We start from the raw sequence: 18411 nt of genomic DNA, 5'->3' as shown, positions 1-18411 counted from the left end.
TTAAATGCTATGCACTATTCTCCTCTTATTAACAGGATTGTCAATCTATTTGCCGGTTGGCTAGGTCACACTTTGTCTTATGCAGGGAAATTGGAACTTATTAATTCGATTATTCATGGTGTGGAGTGCTTCTGGCTTGCCATCTTCTCGGTCCCTAGTAATGTACTTGAGCATGTTGTGAAGTTGTGCAGGTATTTTCTCTAGGGAGGTAGAAAGAAGCCACTTGTTTCTTGGAGGGAGGTATGCCTTCCAAAATCTGAAGGGGGGCTAGGAGTGTTTGATATTAAAGCCTGGAATAAGGCCTTGCTTTCTCGTGCTTTATGGAATATCCATGGGAAAAAGGACTCATTATGGTCCAAATGGGTGCACCATTATTACTTGAGATGATCTTCTATTTGGGAGGCCTCATCAAAGCATGAGGATTCTCCTCTTTTTAAAAAGTTGATTGAGATTAAAAATCATGTAATACAGAACTGTGGGAACCAAGTGGAAGCAGACAGGCTGCTAGAGTTATGTGGGTAGAATTCAAGTGCAGGGTATGATTATTGGAGGGAAAAAGATGCAAGCATTCCTTGGTTCAAGGAAGTGTGGAAGAGTAGTTGTAATCCTAAATATGCTTTCACCCTGTGGCTTGGCATCAAGGGTAAGCTACTGACATGTGACAAATTGTATGGAGACGATATAGATAGAACTTGTGTCCTATGCGGCTTGGAAATTAAGACGAATGATCATCTCTTCTTTAAATGCAACTTTGCTTGTGTTCCATGGTGCAAGGAACACGTTCTAAAACCTTATTTATTTCATGTACATATACTCGTGACAAATTTAGGTAATCATGTTTCATACTATTGTTTTGTTATGAAGTTAAGTTTTTACAATTAACTAGAAACTAGTTTAATCTTATTGGCAGCATATGCTATTGAATCTTGAAGATTAAACATCAAGCACTTGCTACACAATAGAGACGACAAGTTTGATTTTATGCTAATTGATGTTTGTACTTCAACCTATCGCTTCAAAATTAATATCACCACTATTTGTTGTACCCATTGTATTTTCCAGTTTACCGTAATTTGGTAAAGACCCTAAAGTATTATTATGCTTAAATGTAGTAAATAAAATTGTTTTCCCACTAGGAAAACCAATAATGAACAAGAGGTATAGTGAAGAGCTTCAAACATAGGTCTCTGCTCACTATAATAGTACTCTACCATGCCTGTCATGGTATTGTGTAGTGGTAAGGGTGTAATAGGGACTAAGGTTCCTACATTTGATTTCTCATGAAAATGCTCTTAGATTACTTGGTGTTGGGTACAGCAGATGTCGTCAATCCACCCTGAATTTGGTAAGGAAGTAAGGGTTCAAAAGGTTTTAACCACCCTTGGTTCTGGTCATCAGAACATGTGTGCGTGTTCTACCATCACTATTTGCACACTGTACATAACATCATTTAGTGCTTCTAATCATAAAGGCTTTGCAAGAGACACTGATTATTTAAAATTAACAAGATGAGCTGATCGCAAGTTAGCGTTTGTGCGTTTGTGCTTTGAACCAAAGAACATTTATCAAAAAATAACTTCACATTGAAATCAAGCAAGATACTCCATCTGGTCATTTGTTTCTTTGGCAAGAAAGACATCAACTCCAACATAACATCCCCCAATGTCCATGCACACGCATCGTTCATTCCTTCTCAAGCTGCTTTCATTTGCTGCAAATTAAGATAATCCAAACTCCTGTTATATAAATAGTCAAATTAAAGAGGTATTTCTGGTATTGTGTTTTGGGATGGAGGGACTCACTCTTTTCTCTTCTTCCATCTTGGCTTTGATGTAAGAATAGATTGCCACTCCAGCAATTGCAATGCATGTACCTATGCCGGTTTGTGTTGAAATCTTGTTGCCTACAAGTTGCCAATTGCTGTTGTTAGATATATTTTGATACAAAACAGTTAGGACAAAATCGAGCAGCCAAAGAGAAATTTTTACCAAAGACAACGATTGTGAAGCCAATCACGAACACGCGTTTCAACACATTGCCAACTGCGTGCGTAAGGGGTGCCACCCTTTCTAGGGTATTCGTCGCTAACTGAGAATTCTCAAGTTATAAATAATTTACCCTCTTTGTCGACATGTATTTTACCATGCATTAGCATGTGAAGTAATGGAATGGAATAGAATAGAATAATATATCATTTGATTTATGCATGTTTTCATTTAAATTTTTATTTTATTCCATTTCACAAACTTGACATCATGTTAACAAAAGCTGCATAAAGGAAATGTCACTATACAAAGGACATTTAGACGACCTCACCTGATTGTAGAGATGGTAAAACATTCCCACCCAAAAGAGATCTGAGAGAAACTTGGTCATACCAACTTTGGCAATTGCATCACTAAACCCATGCTTAATCAGTTGAGGTCCTTCCACCTATATGTAAGATCCACCAAAACATGAAAATGCTGATGAAACCATCAGTCCCTTTTCTGTAATCTATCCAAAAGGAAGTATGATTAAGTTTAAAACCAATCGCAAGGGAGTTCAGTTTACTCACAATGATGGCAGGTGGTATGCAGACAATGAGGGCAATGATGGATATGTATGCATAGAGATTAGTACTGTCCATATCAGTCTGAAAGAAAAATAATAATTAGATAAAGAAGAATTTGGGGAATGATGATAACTACTGCTTCAACACAATTGAAAGCGAATCTTGATTTATTCAATATAAAGGAGTAATCAAGATTGATCAAGAGCAGCATAGAGGGGTAATAACCATGGCTTTTTTTGAATATATACTCCTGTAAGTGAATGAAATATTGGAAATCATAGCACTAATGAAGCCTGTCCAGTTGAATGAGAGCTCAGTCAAGGATGCCATTGACACACCTGCATTCATTTTATAGTTAAAGAACATTCCAATGCGGTGAAAACGTACAAATTCAAAATCATCATATATCATTTCACAAGCTAATCAAGAGTGTAATGCATCAAGTGACCATTCAAGACGTTATAGTTATGATCAGAGTGTTCACCAACTTATTGAATTCAAAAGAAAGTACTTACCAAGAACAACAGGAGCCAGGGACAGCCATAAAGTGAAGGGTATTGACTGCCCAAGAATGAATTGAGAAGCAGCAGCATTGAAGAAGGGCTCAAGAGCTGTCAATTAAATCAACACATGCATGAGTGGATGTACCCATACATGCAAGCACACGCGTACACATACACAGAGATATATATAGAGAGATGAAGGGGGAATTAAAGTTTATATTTACTAATTAAACTGGTGTTTGTAATGATAGAACTCCCACCTTTGATAGTGTGGGTGAAGGAGACAGCAACTGCAGCAAATGAGACATTGCTGGTAACATGGCCTAATGCATGACACACAGCGACAGGGATGAGCAGCTTCAGGAGGTTTGAGTCAATGGGCTGCACAGAGAACCGCGAGCCACATGATTTACCAAATGTTTCCATATTAAAAAGTTTGAAGAATCATATATCCAAAGGATAGAGACAACAATAAGACCTCTACAAAATGTGTTCATATAGTTAAAGTTTGGAATTTTTCGTTGAAGCTCTCAAATCTAGACCGGGAGAGGAGTGAAAATTGGGTATGGGATGCAATATAATGTCTTGTGTTGTTAGGTCTACTTTTAGTACGGACTACCAATAATCTTCTTCTCTATTCCCACAACCTTGTGGCCTGAAAATGTCTTTCTAAGTATTATATACACAATTGTGCTTCATGGGATGGTATTATAGTATTACTACAACTGTTGAAGAGCCAGATTTGACATGATTTGTATTGGAATGTGCATATGATTCGTCACAAACCCATTTACCTTTCAGAAAAAAATAATTTAAGTGCCTGCCATGTCCTATCATTGAAGCTTAGTGCCCCTGGTATTTAGCATAGATGCCCATGCATTCAATTCATTCCTCCCTTTCTTTTTCAAGAATATAACACACGATTCTTTCTTAAAACTCACGCTCAAACCATGTCCTCCTCCCTCCAAAAAATAAAGGGGTGGGGGCGGAGGGGGGAGGGCAGAGAGAGAAAACCTGCTGGCTCTGGTTTAAGATGCTATAAATTGATACAGATTATTAATGTAGCTGCAATGTTAAATTACTAATAACAAATTATCTTTGCCGGCAAAGTGATGACTAAATAAAATAGTTCTACTTTATATTTAGAGATGTTTTCGATTTGGATTTATAGTGAATTTCAATAAGATGTAATATAAAATTGTATTTAAATTTGTACGAATCCATCCAAATTTAAATCCCCAAATTTTAAAAATTCATACTCTAAAAATGCAGCATTAGAATTACGATTTTTGGGAGTCTTAAGTAATTAGGACTGAATTAGATCATACATTAAATATTAAAAAATATTTTTTGTGCATTGCACCATGCATTTTGAAATGGATGAAAGCTTTAGATTTCAGGGTTTGCACCCCAAGATGAGTGCAGAACCAACCCTACATTTGAGACTCTCATGAGTGTAAAATTTATTAATTTACCCATGTGGTATACACATTCTAACATGCTAAAGGTCTGTTTAATTGTGCAAAATATTTTTTATTTTTAAATTTTTTAATATTTTAAAGAAATATAAAAAGATTAGCCTCTTTTTAAAATTTTTCAGATTCATATTAAAAAGGTAGAAAATAAAGAGTTTGTTTAAATGTATAAAATATTTTTTAAAAATTTTTAAATTTTAAAATAACACACACAAAAAAAGAAGACAAGTTATTTCTAAAAATTTTAAATTTTATATAAGCTAATATTTAAAATCATTGGTTTGGAGACTTAAATTTAGATTTATATAGATTTGGAAGAAATTCTATATATAATCCATACAAATTAAAGTCCACTATCAGATTACCATACTCCAGTATACAAAATAAGAGTTAGAAATTTGAAAAATAACGAAAAAATGTTTTCCAACTTCTCTAAATAAATTCAAAAAATTGAAAAATAAAATAACAGTTCTCTAATTATTTAAAAAATTAGAAATGACAAATTAAACTATTTTCACAAGAAAATTGTGTTAAAATTGTTTGTTATTGTTCATTTGTTTTATGTAAATGTTGTAAAAATGAAAAATTAGGTAATTTTTTTTTTCTTTATAATTCTTCTAAAAAAAAAAAAAATATTTTCTAAAACTTAACGAAACCTCAATATTTCTCTTCTGAAAATTCAAGGTGAGTATTAATAAAGAGATGTATTTGGATGGATGGTCTGCTGGTCCATGAGCCACGCATATGTATCCATATATTCATATATTCATTTATTCTCAACATATAGTTTATCTAAGAAATTGCTAACTCATTCCTATTATTAAACTTTTTATCTCGAAAGTTTGAAGTTCGAAATAAGTAAATATGAGATGGGATTTCATTGTATAGTTGAGCGGGTGAAAACTTCTAGACAAAAAGGAAATGACAAAAAAAAAAAAAATTCTCTCATCGGGTTCTCTCCGTAGAATTTTTGGAATCTATATTAAAATAGATCTCACACATAATATTGATATGACTGACAAACATCAACTTGATTCAAAAATTAAATAGTTACTATTTTGATAAAAGTAACTTTTTTATTTCCTCATATTTTTTAACTTCCAAATGCAGCCTTAAAGATTTGAACATAAAAAATATATATATTCATATTGATCCAAGATTCTAGGTTTAAAACATTATAATATGAATAATATATGGTGAGTAAGCATAGGGACTATATTTTGTATCATAGTATTAGCCGCATTAGGCCTGCGTAGGCCAAAAAGGAAAGACTCGTGACTTAATTAAAAATAACTTTTCTCTTATATTATTAGATGTGAAAGTAAGCAATATATTCAAGTGCCAACGCTCCATCCCATTAATGCCCAAAACACAATCTTAGAGTCACAAATGTTTTTTTAAAAAACTTAGGTTGAATTAACTGAATGTTGACGTAAAAAACAACATTAGTTTTGAAAAAAAAAAAATGATAAGCATTCTAAACATTAAAAATAAAAAGATAATAACATAAACAAATTACTCTCTACTGCACAACATAGGAAATAAAAATCAAAGGGTTTGTCGAGTTTAGAGTCCCATTGAAAAAAAACCTAATCATGCAAACGGAGGGAGGAGAGTGAACTTACAGCGCGCTTGGGAAGGCCAACAGCCCAGCTCACCGCGCAGTACGCCACACCGACGGACAAGTGCACCACCGACACAAAACTGCGCCACCGCCACCGATGCCATTCCCCACAGTTATATAATAAACCTTATTTTTTCAAAAGCTATTCGACATATAATCTTCGGATAATTCTAGTTTGTTAAGGTGATGGAACTAAAGATTAATACGTACTAAGGATAGGGGAAGTAGTTGTATAGCTTCTTGTTGATTATGTTGAATATCACGTTCAGAAAATACCTGCAATTCCACAATTCAGCTCTCTTTTTAATAATGAATAAAAACTGCTGCCGCCAAACTAAAAAATTGGCTCAATAATTAATTATACTGATCGATTTTGTTATTTATTTTTTTACATTATTTTTATTTAATTATAAGATGTTTAATTATCTGATTATAATTGTATACTCACTCATATTACATCACTTTCAAATAATACACACTGATTAATGTCATAATAGAGTGTGATATAATAGTCTTAGAAAATCTCATATAATTATCATAATATCATATAAAACAAAATTACAACACTATAACCTAGTACACAACATTAAAATATTGTAACATTAAAAAATATACTTATAGTAGAATATAATTATAATAATTTTATAGCTAAGGATGCTTACAATATTATTATATGTTGCAACCCGCAACATATAAAGTTATAATACACAGTACCATAATATAATATTAAAATAAAATTATTACATTATTCGAATAATATAATATAATATTACTATTTAATTGTATTATTACTATTACTGTTACTATTTTGGTAAAATTAAGTAAGTCTTATAAAAAAAAGATCATCAAAAACATTATTTTTAATTTTCGAAACTCATAACTCAAACCACTCTTAATTTCTATTTCAGTTCTGCCGTACTTATTGGAAGTAGTAATAAATGGCGCACCTGGCGCATTTTAGTGGGAAGGGGAGTGACGTACCACATGAAGAAGAAGAAACCGGTGACCAGAGCCGGGTACTTGTTGAAAAACCCGACCGGAGCGACCTTCGATTCCCTGAGAGAAGAACAAAAAAACAAAAAAAACGAGTCAGAGTTCATTAGTCCGGAGTCCGACTCGGTACGGATGTTGAGTCACAACGGAGGAAACGGACCTCACCCGGCGGAATCGCTGCCCCCGGCCGGCGAGGACGCGGCGGCCAGGCAAGGCCTCAAAATCTCCCGCTTCCCCGCCTCGACGGCGATCGACGCAGCCGGCGACGACGACTCCAGGAGCAAAGCCGGCCGGAGCTGCCTCCCCCAGATGAGGTTCCCGCCTTCGCCAACGGCTCCGATGGGCTTCGCCGGGGGAAAGAAAGCGGCTTCCCTCGCCGGCCTCCTCAGCCGCGGGATGCCAGAGATGGTGGTGGCGCCGGAAAGCACTCTCGACTCCATATTTCCCACAAAAAGAGATAGAAGAGACAATGAATGTGGTTTATTACTTTATTTAGCTACCTCTTATTCACGAGGAAGGGAATGGGAGCGAGGGAGTTATCCTGCGCGGAATATGGTATCTTGCGCCGTGGGAGCACAGGAAACAGTTTAGTGGTTCACAAGTGACGAGTCGAACGGTTTATTGTCCATGGAATTATTTATTAGGAAATGATATGCTACATCGCAGACCAAGCTAGGTCGCGGATAGGATGCTAACGTGGTAGTGAAGAGGTGGGAGAATCGGGGATGAACGGCCAGATGCGGCGGGAGCAGGTTTGTTACTGTGGGGAAAGAAGGAGAGAAGAGATAGATTGGGGCGGGGGACGTGGCAGAGGAGGATATGTGGGGCCGGCTTATCTGGAAGCAAGAGGCTAGGAAGGAAGGGGTTGGCCTGCCCAATCCTTTGCATGCCATTTTCCCTTATCGTTTTATGGTTACCTTTTCTTCGGAGTTATTACAGTTTTCACGCAAATACAAGAAAATAAAGTGGCATCCGTGTAACGCTGTTCCTGTTCTTCGCCGGCAATCACCGTCAAAAATTTTGGAGAATACGAGAGACGAAAATTAAAAATTAAAAACTAAAACTAAAATACAAAAACTACCCATGTGTTTACTCAATTAATGCACTGTTAGATTATTTAATATATAAAATAGAAATTATTATAATTACTTTATTAAATTATTATATTTCCAAATACACGGCTTAATGTTAAGAGAAAAAAAAATTTTATACATTAATTGCTAGTGAGGGTGCTCTACTACATTTGAATGATAATTATAAGTGTTGACGTTTGAAAATAGATCGTTACCTAAGAAGTCAATTAAGTCGAAAGTTTGAGAATAAAATTTTTTCACTTTTGATATGCAAAATCAACAATGGGCTATTGAGAAATTCTGATGGCCTTCGAGAATCTCTTCGATGCCTAAATTAGCCGATTATTCTTATATTAAGGTGTGAAAGAGAAAAATGACGAGAGAGTAAAAAGAGTGTTTAGAATAAAGTTAGTGATTCTCTTTCTTGGTGAACGTACTGTTGGGAGAGATATCAACAAACAACCACAGCGGAATAATTATTCTTCCTATATGCAAGCAAATATAGTGCATCTCTACTTTCATACGTGCTGAAAATAATAAGAAAAATAATCAATCACACCAATCTACAAGAATATAAGCAATTTTTTATGTGGAAAACTTCCTCATTGTGAGGAAGAAAAAATACGGAACCTAATCCAGTTGAAATCTCCACTATTAACCAAATAATTGGTACACAAAGTCTTCTCTTATCCCAATTAGAGGCTATAAATATATCTCATCAAAATATCATCAATCTTGACAAATACAAAGAGAATTGGAGATATACCAAAATTGGGGTTACTATTCATGGGCACAAATCCCAACTACCGAGCTCAAAATTCGATCTTCGCCATTCATATTGTAGCTTCTTGAGTTGTGAACCTCTCCTCCAAATTTCAACTCGATCGGACCACAAACGAAACGAGATCGAAATCTTCATGAAATCTGGATAGCATGAGAAAAATCATTTTTTTCTCTTGTTTTTTTAAGAAGTGACGGCTCCTCCCCTCTCACCTCTCTTTTTATAACTTACTTTAGGTTATTACTCCAAAGGGCTGAGTTTTGGGCTTTTAATAAAACTCACTTGGGCTTTCCTCCACATGGAAGGAAATAGCCCAACAAATCTCTCCCTTTCCGATTATGTGGAGGGAATCGCTATCCCGGCGATCGAACATTAAACTTCAAACTTCTCCATTGGTAGTGTCTTTGTTAACATATTAAAACCATTATCATCAGTGTGAACCTTCTCAAGTTCTAGTAACTTATCGTTCAACGCATCTCTAATCCAATGGTATCATACATCAATATGCTTCGACCTTGCATGGAAATTGTAATTCTTAGCAAGATGAATAGCACTCTGGCTATCACAAAACAACATATACCTCTGCTGCTTAAAAACCAAGTTTTCTCAAGAACTTCTTTGCCCATAGAAACTCTTTAGTCGCTTTCGTTGTTGTAATGAACTTTGCCTCTGTCGTAGAAAGAGTAATACACTTCTAAAGTCTCGATTGACAAGCTATAACCCCACCTGCAAAAGTTATCAAATAGCCCGAAGTAGACTTACGAGTATCCACATCCCCTGCCATATCTGCATCTGTGTAGCCAACTAACAATGGTTTTCTATTTCCTAAACTAAGTCTCAAACTGGAAGTGCATCGAAGATACCTCATGATCCACTTCACTACATTCCAATGCTCTCTTCATGGATTTGTCAAGAATCGGCTAACTACACCAACTGCATAGACTATGTATGGTCTTGTGCAAACCATTGCATACATCAAACTTCCTACTGCTGAGGTGTAAGGAACTATTTCCATGTCTTCCTTTTCCTTATCTGTAGAAGGACATTCCTTTGTACTTAGTATGAAGTGGGTAGCAAGAGGAGAGCTAACCATTTTAGTTTTGTCCATATTGAACCTCTAAAGCACTTTCTCAATGTACTCCTCCTGTGACAAATATAACTTATTGACATTCTTGTCACGATTGATTCTTATGCCAAGAATTTTCTTCGCTGGCTCCAAATCCTTCACAACAAATGACTTACTCAATTTCTTCTTCAACTGGTCAATCCTTGAAGTATTCTTACCAACAATCAGCATGTCATCCACATAAAGCAGTAAGAAAATAAAATCATCATCAAAGAATTTCTGAACAAGTACACAATGATCTGAAGTTGGCTTCTTATAGGCTTTGTAAGGCCCTAACCTGGGTCTGTCAGGGAGCACTGTGTCTCTCCTCCTCCACCTGTACTAGGTAATAGGGGGCGGGCTTTATCGGACTAATGACTGGTGCCACATACTAACACTTGTCCTTTTCAGTGTGTTTTGTCCTCACTCACACACTTCTTGAGAAAACTTCCTAGAAGGTCACCCATCCTAAGATTACTCCAAGCCAAGCACACTTAACCGTGGAGTTCTTATGAAAAGACTCTCGAAAAGAAAGATATACCTTGTTGATATGGGTAGTAACATCAAATCCTTTTAAGCCTTTATTCAACGGGGTATCAAATTCTCCCTCAAAGAATGCAACGTTCTCGTTGCGAACCCACATTTCCAAACCTAGGCGATGTGAATCTCATCACACTTCCGACTGGGTAATTTGTCTGATATCATTATGTAACGCCCCAATATAATGTGATATCTCGTGGAAGAAATGCTTAAAAAATGATTTGTTGTTACTACCCATATCAACAAGGTACACCTTTCTTTTCGAGAGCTTTCCCATAATTAAGTGTGCTTGGCTTGAAGTAATCTTGAGATGGGTGACCTTTTGGAAAGTTTTCTCAGGAAGTGTGTGAGTGAGGATAAAACACACTGAAAAGGACATGCGTTGGTCTGTGGGGCTAGTCATTAGTCTGATAAGGCCCACCCCTTGTTGTCTAGTCTATGTGGAGGAGGAGAGACTCAGTGCTCCCTGGCAGGCCTACGTTGGGACGTTACAAAATGGTATCAGTGCAATTACCCAACCGAAAGTGTGATGAGATTCACATTGCCTGGGATTGGAAATGTGGGTTCGCAATGAGGACACTACATTCTGTAAGTGGGGGAGAATGTGATACTCTGTGGAAGAAAGGTTTAAAAAGGATCTGATGTTATTACCCATATCAAGAAGGTGCACCTTTCTTTTTGAGAGCATTTCCATAAGAACTCCACAGTTAAGCGTGCTTGGCTTGGAGTAATCTTGGGATGGGTGACCTTCTAGAAGTATTCTCAGGAAGTGTGTGAGGACAAAACATACTGAAAAAGACACGTGTTGGTTTGTGGGACTAGTATGTGTTATCAATAAAATTAAACCTCAGTAGGGTTTTGTGATGATTTTTAAAACATTACATTAGGGACTACAATAATTTGTTTTATTCCATACAAAAACGAAGTACTTGTTGATTGAATGGTGAACAATTAACTAATTAAAAGACCATTAGTAGTCTAACTATTATGATTGGGCGTTACGAGCTTTTGAATTGAGATTAAAACGTTTATATTTATGTGGAGAAGGGTAGAGGGACATACTTGTTAACTTGGTGTATTAGTCAAGCCTGTAAATGAACTTGGGCACCACTTTATTAAGTTTTTAAATATATAATTCTTTATTGAAGATGTTAATAATTTATTATAATTTTTTAAAAAGGTAATATTTAAATCGTATATATGTATATATATATATATATATATACATATTTGTAATTATATTTTTAAATACATTTAAAAGAATAATAAAAAAAAAGTAGACTACTATGTAAAAGAAAAAAGTAATGATAATGCTCCGAATCATGTATGCATGCAACTGTACGCACACATATACGTACCAATCTATTATGACATATTAGTTATTTTAATTCAATTCTGGATTGAACAAAAACTATTTATTAATTTAATTTAACATTAAATAAATTAATATGTTGAATTAAATTAGTAATATTCATTTTAATCTTAATTTTATATCATAGTAATATGCTGTAAATATACATTAATAACAATATTATTGTTAATTAAATATAATAATGTTATATTATTTATTAACCTTTTAATTATTAATAAAATATAATTAAATTATGGAACGAATAAAAAGAACCATCTAAAAATTTAAATTTACATTAAATAAATGAAAATTTTAATTTAGTTATAGATACTATTTTTAACATAAATTAATGTCATAATCAAATGTTATAAATATATATTAATAATAAGATTATTGTTAATTAATAAAATCTATATACTAAAAAATTTAAAAGCTATACAAGAATTTAATGATCATAATAGAGTTATAAGATGACTGAACGTGGTTTTGGTTAATCTCCAAGAAGGATTTATATAATTTTTCTTTTAAAAAAATATTACCAAAAAAAAAAAAAAAAAACACAAATCTCTTGCAATGTTAGAAAATATAACACTAACCTCTCGTTGACATTAGATATATCGACACTAATCCTATGATTTCCTTGATCTTCTTATTTCTCATGCATGGAAGAGTCGGCTTGTAGTTACTTGGTAATTTTTTTTATGTGTTCCATTTGAGAACACAAGTTCACGAACATAAATTGTACAGGTGTATGAATTTCAATAAATTTGAATGTAAAAGCATATATAATTTTACTTGAAGATACACAATTTTAAATTGATGCATGACAATAAATTCATGTTGCAAAAATATATTAATACTTATTTTATTTTCTCTGGGGCAAAAATAAATAATTTTGTTATATAATTAAAATATTAGTTAATTCACTCATTTGAAGAAGATAATTGTTTTATACCAATTATTTAATAACACACTATCTCTATTCCTTATTTAAATATTGAGTATTCAGATTATTAAACTAAAAAATCACCACAACTTATGAAGTAAAAAAAAGATCCCAGGTATATTTTAAAAGTTCAAGAATTTTCCGAACTTATGAAGTGATTTGTACTTAATTAAATAACATTCTGATATGCATATATAAATTATATATTTTTATGATAAAAAATATTATTACCTTATCTTTGGAGAGACCTTGGATTTGAACGTGAATTTGCATTGGATTTAAATAAAATATAATGGAAAATTATATTAAAAAGTATTCAAATACATCCAGTATGATCAGCCATGTTGGAGCACTGCCGAACCATGTGCGGAGACATGATTGTGCAGAGACACGACTAAACGCAAACCAGTATGTTGAGCCATGTTGGAGCACTGCCGAGCACTATGCGACATATGCTGCGGATTTTCATCCGATTATGCACGAGGCATATTAGTCAGCATCCTCGTTTCTGAATTTGTAGGCAAATCCTGCATATGTTCGACATAAAGGTTGGCCTAGGAGCTCATGTATACACAACGAGATGGACGCATAGGAAGGTAGGAAGAATATCACGTGCATCATATGTCATCAAGAAGGACATAACCACATGAGATGTCCGAAAAGGACACAACCCGGGGATGCAGCTGGACCTTCGAACTGGCTTATCACTTATAGGTTAATGTAGAGTCCTATTATTATCTTTAATTGCCGTAAAAAGGGTGAAGGAATGATTCGGGGTGCTGCCACACGTCCACACTTCATGCCTTGTTGCATCCCACATATTGACCCCATTTAGAAAAAAAATAAAGATTCTGAATGTTCCAAAGAAGCCTTGTGATTAAGGCTATGTTCAAAGGATAATAAATTCCTTTATCTATCCTCAACTCGGCCAAGGGGAAGTTTTAGCATCATAGTATGGAAAGTCCATAATCTGAAACTCAGTAATCTCTTTGAGTTCCCTCATGTCCCTATTATTGTTATAGTGACTATTTAACACTATTGCCTTTTTGCAAGATCGATCTAGGGTCATCTGATTCCAGTGTACTGACGATGGACGATAGTCACCGGTTTAGTCAGGCGTGGACCGATTCGCACGCTGACGTCTTATATTGCCTAGGGGGCACATAGGTCGTACACGACAGGATAGGCGCAGACCCCCGCATTGTTGATTGGATACGAGAGGCGGGCTTCTATGAGATATACTAGATTGGCCATATCTAGTTGGATTGGCATCTGGTGACCGCCTTGGTGGAGCGATGGAGACCGGAGACACACACGTTCCACCTACCGCACGAGGAGGTGACTATCACCCTCCAGGATGTGGCGGTGTTATTTGAGCTGCCGATTGATGGGAGACCCATCACTGGTTGTACTGCTAGACCAGTACGAGAGGGGGGCGCCAGTCAGGAGCGAGCATTGTGCCGCATGTGCGAGAGATTGTTAAGGGTGGTGCCTCCTGAGGATGAGATGGTTAGTGCCCACATCCGCATGCGGTTTCTTGAGGGAGAGATATTTCGCCAGCTCTTAGCAGCTGCAAATGATCATATAGTAGTGTGCCACGCACGTGCCCACTTGCTGCAATTGATATGTGGGATACTGTTCTGCGATCTCTCGGGGAGTTATGTGCACTTGATGTTACTTCCACTCCTCAAGGAGCGAGCAGAGATACGCCAGTACAGTTGGGGCTTCGCTACTTTAGCGTGGCTTTATCGGGAGATGTGTCGCGCTGTTGACGTGTCCTACTCATAGATTGAAGGAGCACTTCGCTTATTACAGGTTTGGGCGTGGGAGAGATTCACGTCCTTAGCTCCTATGCGTTGGGGTGTCCGGCGTCTTATTGAGAGGGACCAAGACGGTTGCCCGATTGACCCAGCCCCACTCGCATGGAGATTAGTAACTTCATTCACAATGCATTCATCATATGAGTACTACGAATATTAATTCGTAGTACGTACTAGTCGTTACACCTGTTCACTTACGTATTATTTTGTACAGGAGAAGGGATCAGTTATTGACTCCAAATGTTGCGCAACATACGCTGCCCTGGTACAGGTTCGAGTTGGACATGCACTGAGAGCATAAGGTATAGTCCCATTCAAGTGTATTCACCGTATTGCATATTTATCAGATATGCCTATACACCTCTTACATTTTGCATATGTTTACGCGCAGTTCATATGGGCGCCCTACACAGATGACATTCTAGCCGACCTACCAGCTGATTATACAGTTGGGAGGGATCTCTAGGTAGCCCGAGTGTCACTCATATGATTTCATATTATCAAGTGGCATCTCCCTGACCGAGTGATGCGTCAATTTGGCTTTCAGTAGGTCATTCTAGACCGATTTTTGACATCGGGGGTCGATGTATGTGGAGATGACCTACACGAGATTGATGGCTGCGGTCGGGGGAACATAGATTGGGCTGCCGAGCACGCGATGTATGTGACTATGTGGGGGCATCGGTGGGAGTACATCATACAAGGAGTGGGGGCAGACAGTCCAATGGGTCTGGAGGAACCATATTATATGTGGTATAGGTCCATTACACGATGCTTTGTAGATAGGACCGCGGCGGTCTACATAATCCTCGTAAGAATACTCTAACGCATACCTAATTTTTTATCATCTACGTTAGGTTGTCAATGTGGTAACCACTTTTTTCGTATGCTGTAGGTGGACGTACTACACCAGGTCAACCTACTCTCTTCAGACCCCGCTGTGAGCGATTTAGCGAGGGCAGGTTTGGACACTGTCTACGAGGATGGGCGACGGATCCCTACACCATGACGGGCCCCGGCAACACGAGAAGGTCGAGCAACTTTGTAATTGTTCCTTCAGTTCTTTCAATTCTACCGGTGCCATTCTGTATGGAGCTTTAGATATCGGTGTCATCCCTGGTAGTAGGTCGATAACAAACTCAATTTCGCTGTCAGGAGGTAGCCTAGGTAAATCCTCAAGGAGTACATCCGGGAATTCCTTTACTATTGGGATATCCTAGAGCTTCAATTCTCCTTTGGTGCCTCCACCACGCATGCTAGGTACCCTTGACATGCATTCAAGAGTAATCTCTCTGCCTGGATAGCCGACAATATTTGTGGTGGAGGGCATACACGAGTTCCATTGAGCTTGTATTCTTGCTCTCTGGGAGGTCTAAACACCGCCTCCTTATTATAACAATTTATACTAGCATAGTTAGATGCTAGCCAGTCCATCCTAAGAATTACGTCAAACTTGTGCATACTAAATACTACCAAGTTAGCTGGTAGTATCTTTCCTCAACACAAATTGGGTAACCTTTAAGTATTTTTCTACATACTACCGAGGTTCCGTTGGTGTAACCACAGATAGCTCAATTTCTAAAGGCTGAGTCTCTATCCCACATATTTTAACATAAGTTGTAGATATAGAGGACTGTGTGGCTCCAGAATCAAATAATGCTACTGCTTTCTTGGAGAATATAGGAATAATACCTGTCACCACATCATTAGTATTATCGGCATCTCCTGGAGTGAGGGCATAGACACGTTCCTGAGCGGTGTTTTGTTGATTGTTGTTTCGAGGTGCCTGATTACCTCCTCTTTGTTGATTTGTGTTGTAGGAGTTGTTTTGTGGGCATTCTCGTTGCATGTGACCAAGTTTACCGCACCGATAACAGACCCCTAATCCAGCCCGACACTCACCCCCATGTAGTTTGTTGCAGTTTGGACAAAGGGTGCTTTGTGCATTATTTGGAGTTCTCACTGCTTGCCCTTGCCCCACATTATTATTGTTGTTGCTGCTTTTCCAAGATCCTTGATTTCTACCAGAATGACACCCTTGTGGCATGGGCCTCTTTCTCTGGTCAGATATTCCCGCGCTCCTTTGTAGACTTTCTTCTGCCTTCATTGCTTTGTTTTCCAAATTGGAGAAGTCTTCAAACTCGAATACTGTTACCATTTCATAAATCTTTGAGTTCAAGCATTCTTCAAATTTTTGAGCTTTCTTTGATTCGTCCGGAACCAAATATGATGCAAAACGAGATAATTCAATGAATTTTGCTGCATATTATTATACGTTCATATTTCCCTGTTTCAACTCCAAAAACTCCATGACCTTAGCATCTCTGGTGGTTTTGGGGGAAAATTGTTCAAAGAAGACTTCCTTAAAACGCTCCCATGTAAGGATTGTTGGATTTGGTCCTTCCTTTAGGAGTAACTTTTTCAAGTTCCACCAGCGTTTGGCCTCACTCGTCATTTTATAGGCAGCATATAACACCTTTTGTTCATCTGTGCAATGAAGGATTTATAGTATTTCTTCCATTGATTGCATCCAATCTTCTGCAGCAATTGGATAAACTTTTCCCTCAAAAGTCGGAGGGTGCATTCGATTGAATTGTTCCACCGTACAACCTTCATGGGTTGGTGGACCATTCCGTTCCTTGGGGTTCCGTAGAAATTTCGCCATAACTTGTGTCATATCCCGCAACACCGTAGTAGCATTAATGTCTTCTCCATTGCGAGTCCTCATATTATTCTCGTTCCTTTCAACACTCACGTTGTTGTTCCTCAGGTCCATTATAAGGGAAAGGACTAGAGTTATTTTAAAATCATAATCTTATCTTTAAAATTTAATCAAAGTTATAGGCAAAAGAAAAACATCCTAGTTTACCCGATCTTATCCATATCATGGTTTATGCCTATGCTTTGATAAAATTATTTCTTAAAGTCTACAAAACTTATAACCTATTGCTTTGATACCAAATGTAATACCCCAACCCCAAAGGGTCTGGGATATTTACTTTTTACCATTGATTTATAGCGGAAATAAATAAACTCAATTATTATTAAACCAAAGCGCTAATTAATCGTTTTACAATAATTTATTTTTAAAAAAGAAAAATTACACAATAGATAATCATCTGACATCATACTAATATTTCTAATAAATCCTTATTTTTCTATCCCCGCCCGCATGCTTGCTATGCCTAATTTCCAATATGCCATCCAGAGTCATCTGAAATGAAAAATATAATTAGGGTAAGACGACGCTAAGTAAGTAAATAAGATTATTATTAATGTGTGGCCAAAATGAGCTTTTAAAATTTCGTAAAATAATATTTAATACTAAAACTTCAAAACTGTTTCTAAAATAAATGTAAATTTTAAAAAAAATCTGCATAAAACTTTTACCATCAACTATAACAGTAAAATTTAATAACCATATACTATGACTTTTAACCTTAAAACTATAAAAATATTTAATTATATATACATATATACTTTTTCTTATACGTTTCCTTTAGATCGTCATTTACACACAAAAATGACCCTTTTCATATAAACATATATTTTTCCTTTAAATCATCAATAACTCTGTACACATAATTAAATATGTATAAACATATATTGTAAAAACCACCCTTAGACTTGTTTGTCGTAAGTCATG

The 18411-nt window shown here is 36.3% G+C and overlaps 1 protein-coding gene across 1 annotated transcript; it reads right to left on the bottom strand.

Annotated features, from left to right (window-relative positions):
* Positions 1-1473: 1473 nt before the first annotated feature.
* LOC131144198 (triose phosphate/phosphate translocator, chloroplastic) lies at positions 1474-7749 on the bottom strand. The gene is made up of 12 exons (XM_058092670.1): positions 7315-7749; positions 7138-7212; positions 6367-6432; positions 6158-6236; positions 3318-3438; positions 3070-3165; positions 2780-2892; positions 2558-2635; positions 2317-2433; positions 1989-2088; positions 1803-1903; positions 1474-1711 (listed from the first exon to the last, which is right to left on the bottom strand). Exons 1-12 carry the CDS (start codon positions 7587-7589, stop codon positions 1694-1696), a joined length of 1239 nt encoding a protein of 412 aa, XP_057948653.1. The 5' UTR covers positions 7590-7749; the 3' UTR covers positions 1474-1693.
* Between the last annotated feature and the right edge of the window lie 10662 nt (positions 7750-18411).

Source organism: Malania oleifera, chromosome 12, assembly GCF_029873635.1.
Source record: "Malania oleifera isolate guangnan ecotype guangnan chromosome 12, ASM2987363v1, whole genome shotgun sequence".
Classification (NCBI taxonomy): Eukaryota; Viridiplantae; Streptophyta; class Magnoliopsida; order Santalales; family Ximeniaceae; genus Malania; species Malania oleifera.
The sequence above is the reverse complement of the archived record's forward strand: the minus strand, read 5'-3'. Positions and strand labels throughout refer to the sequence as shown.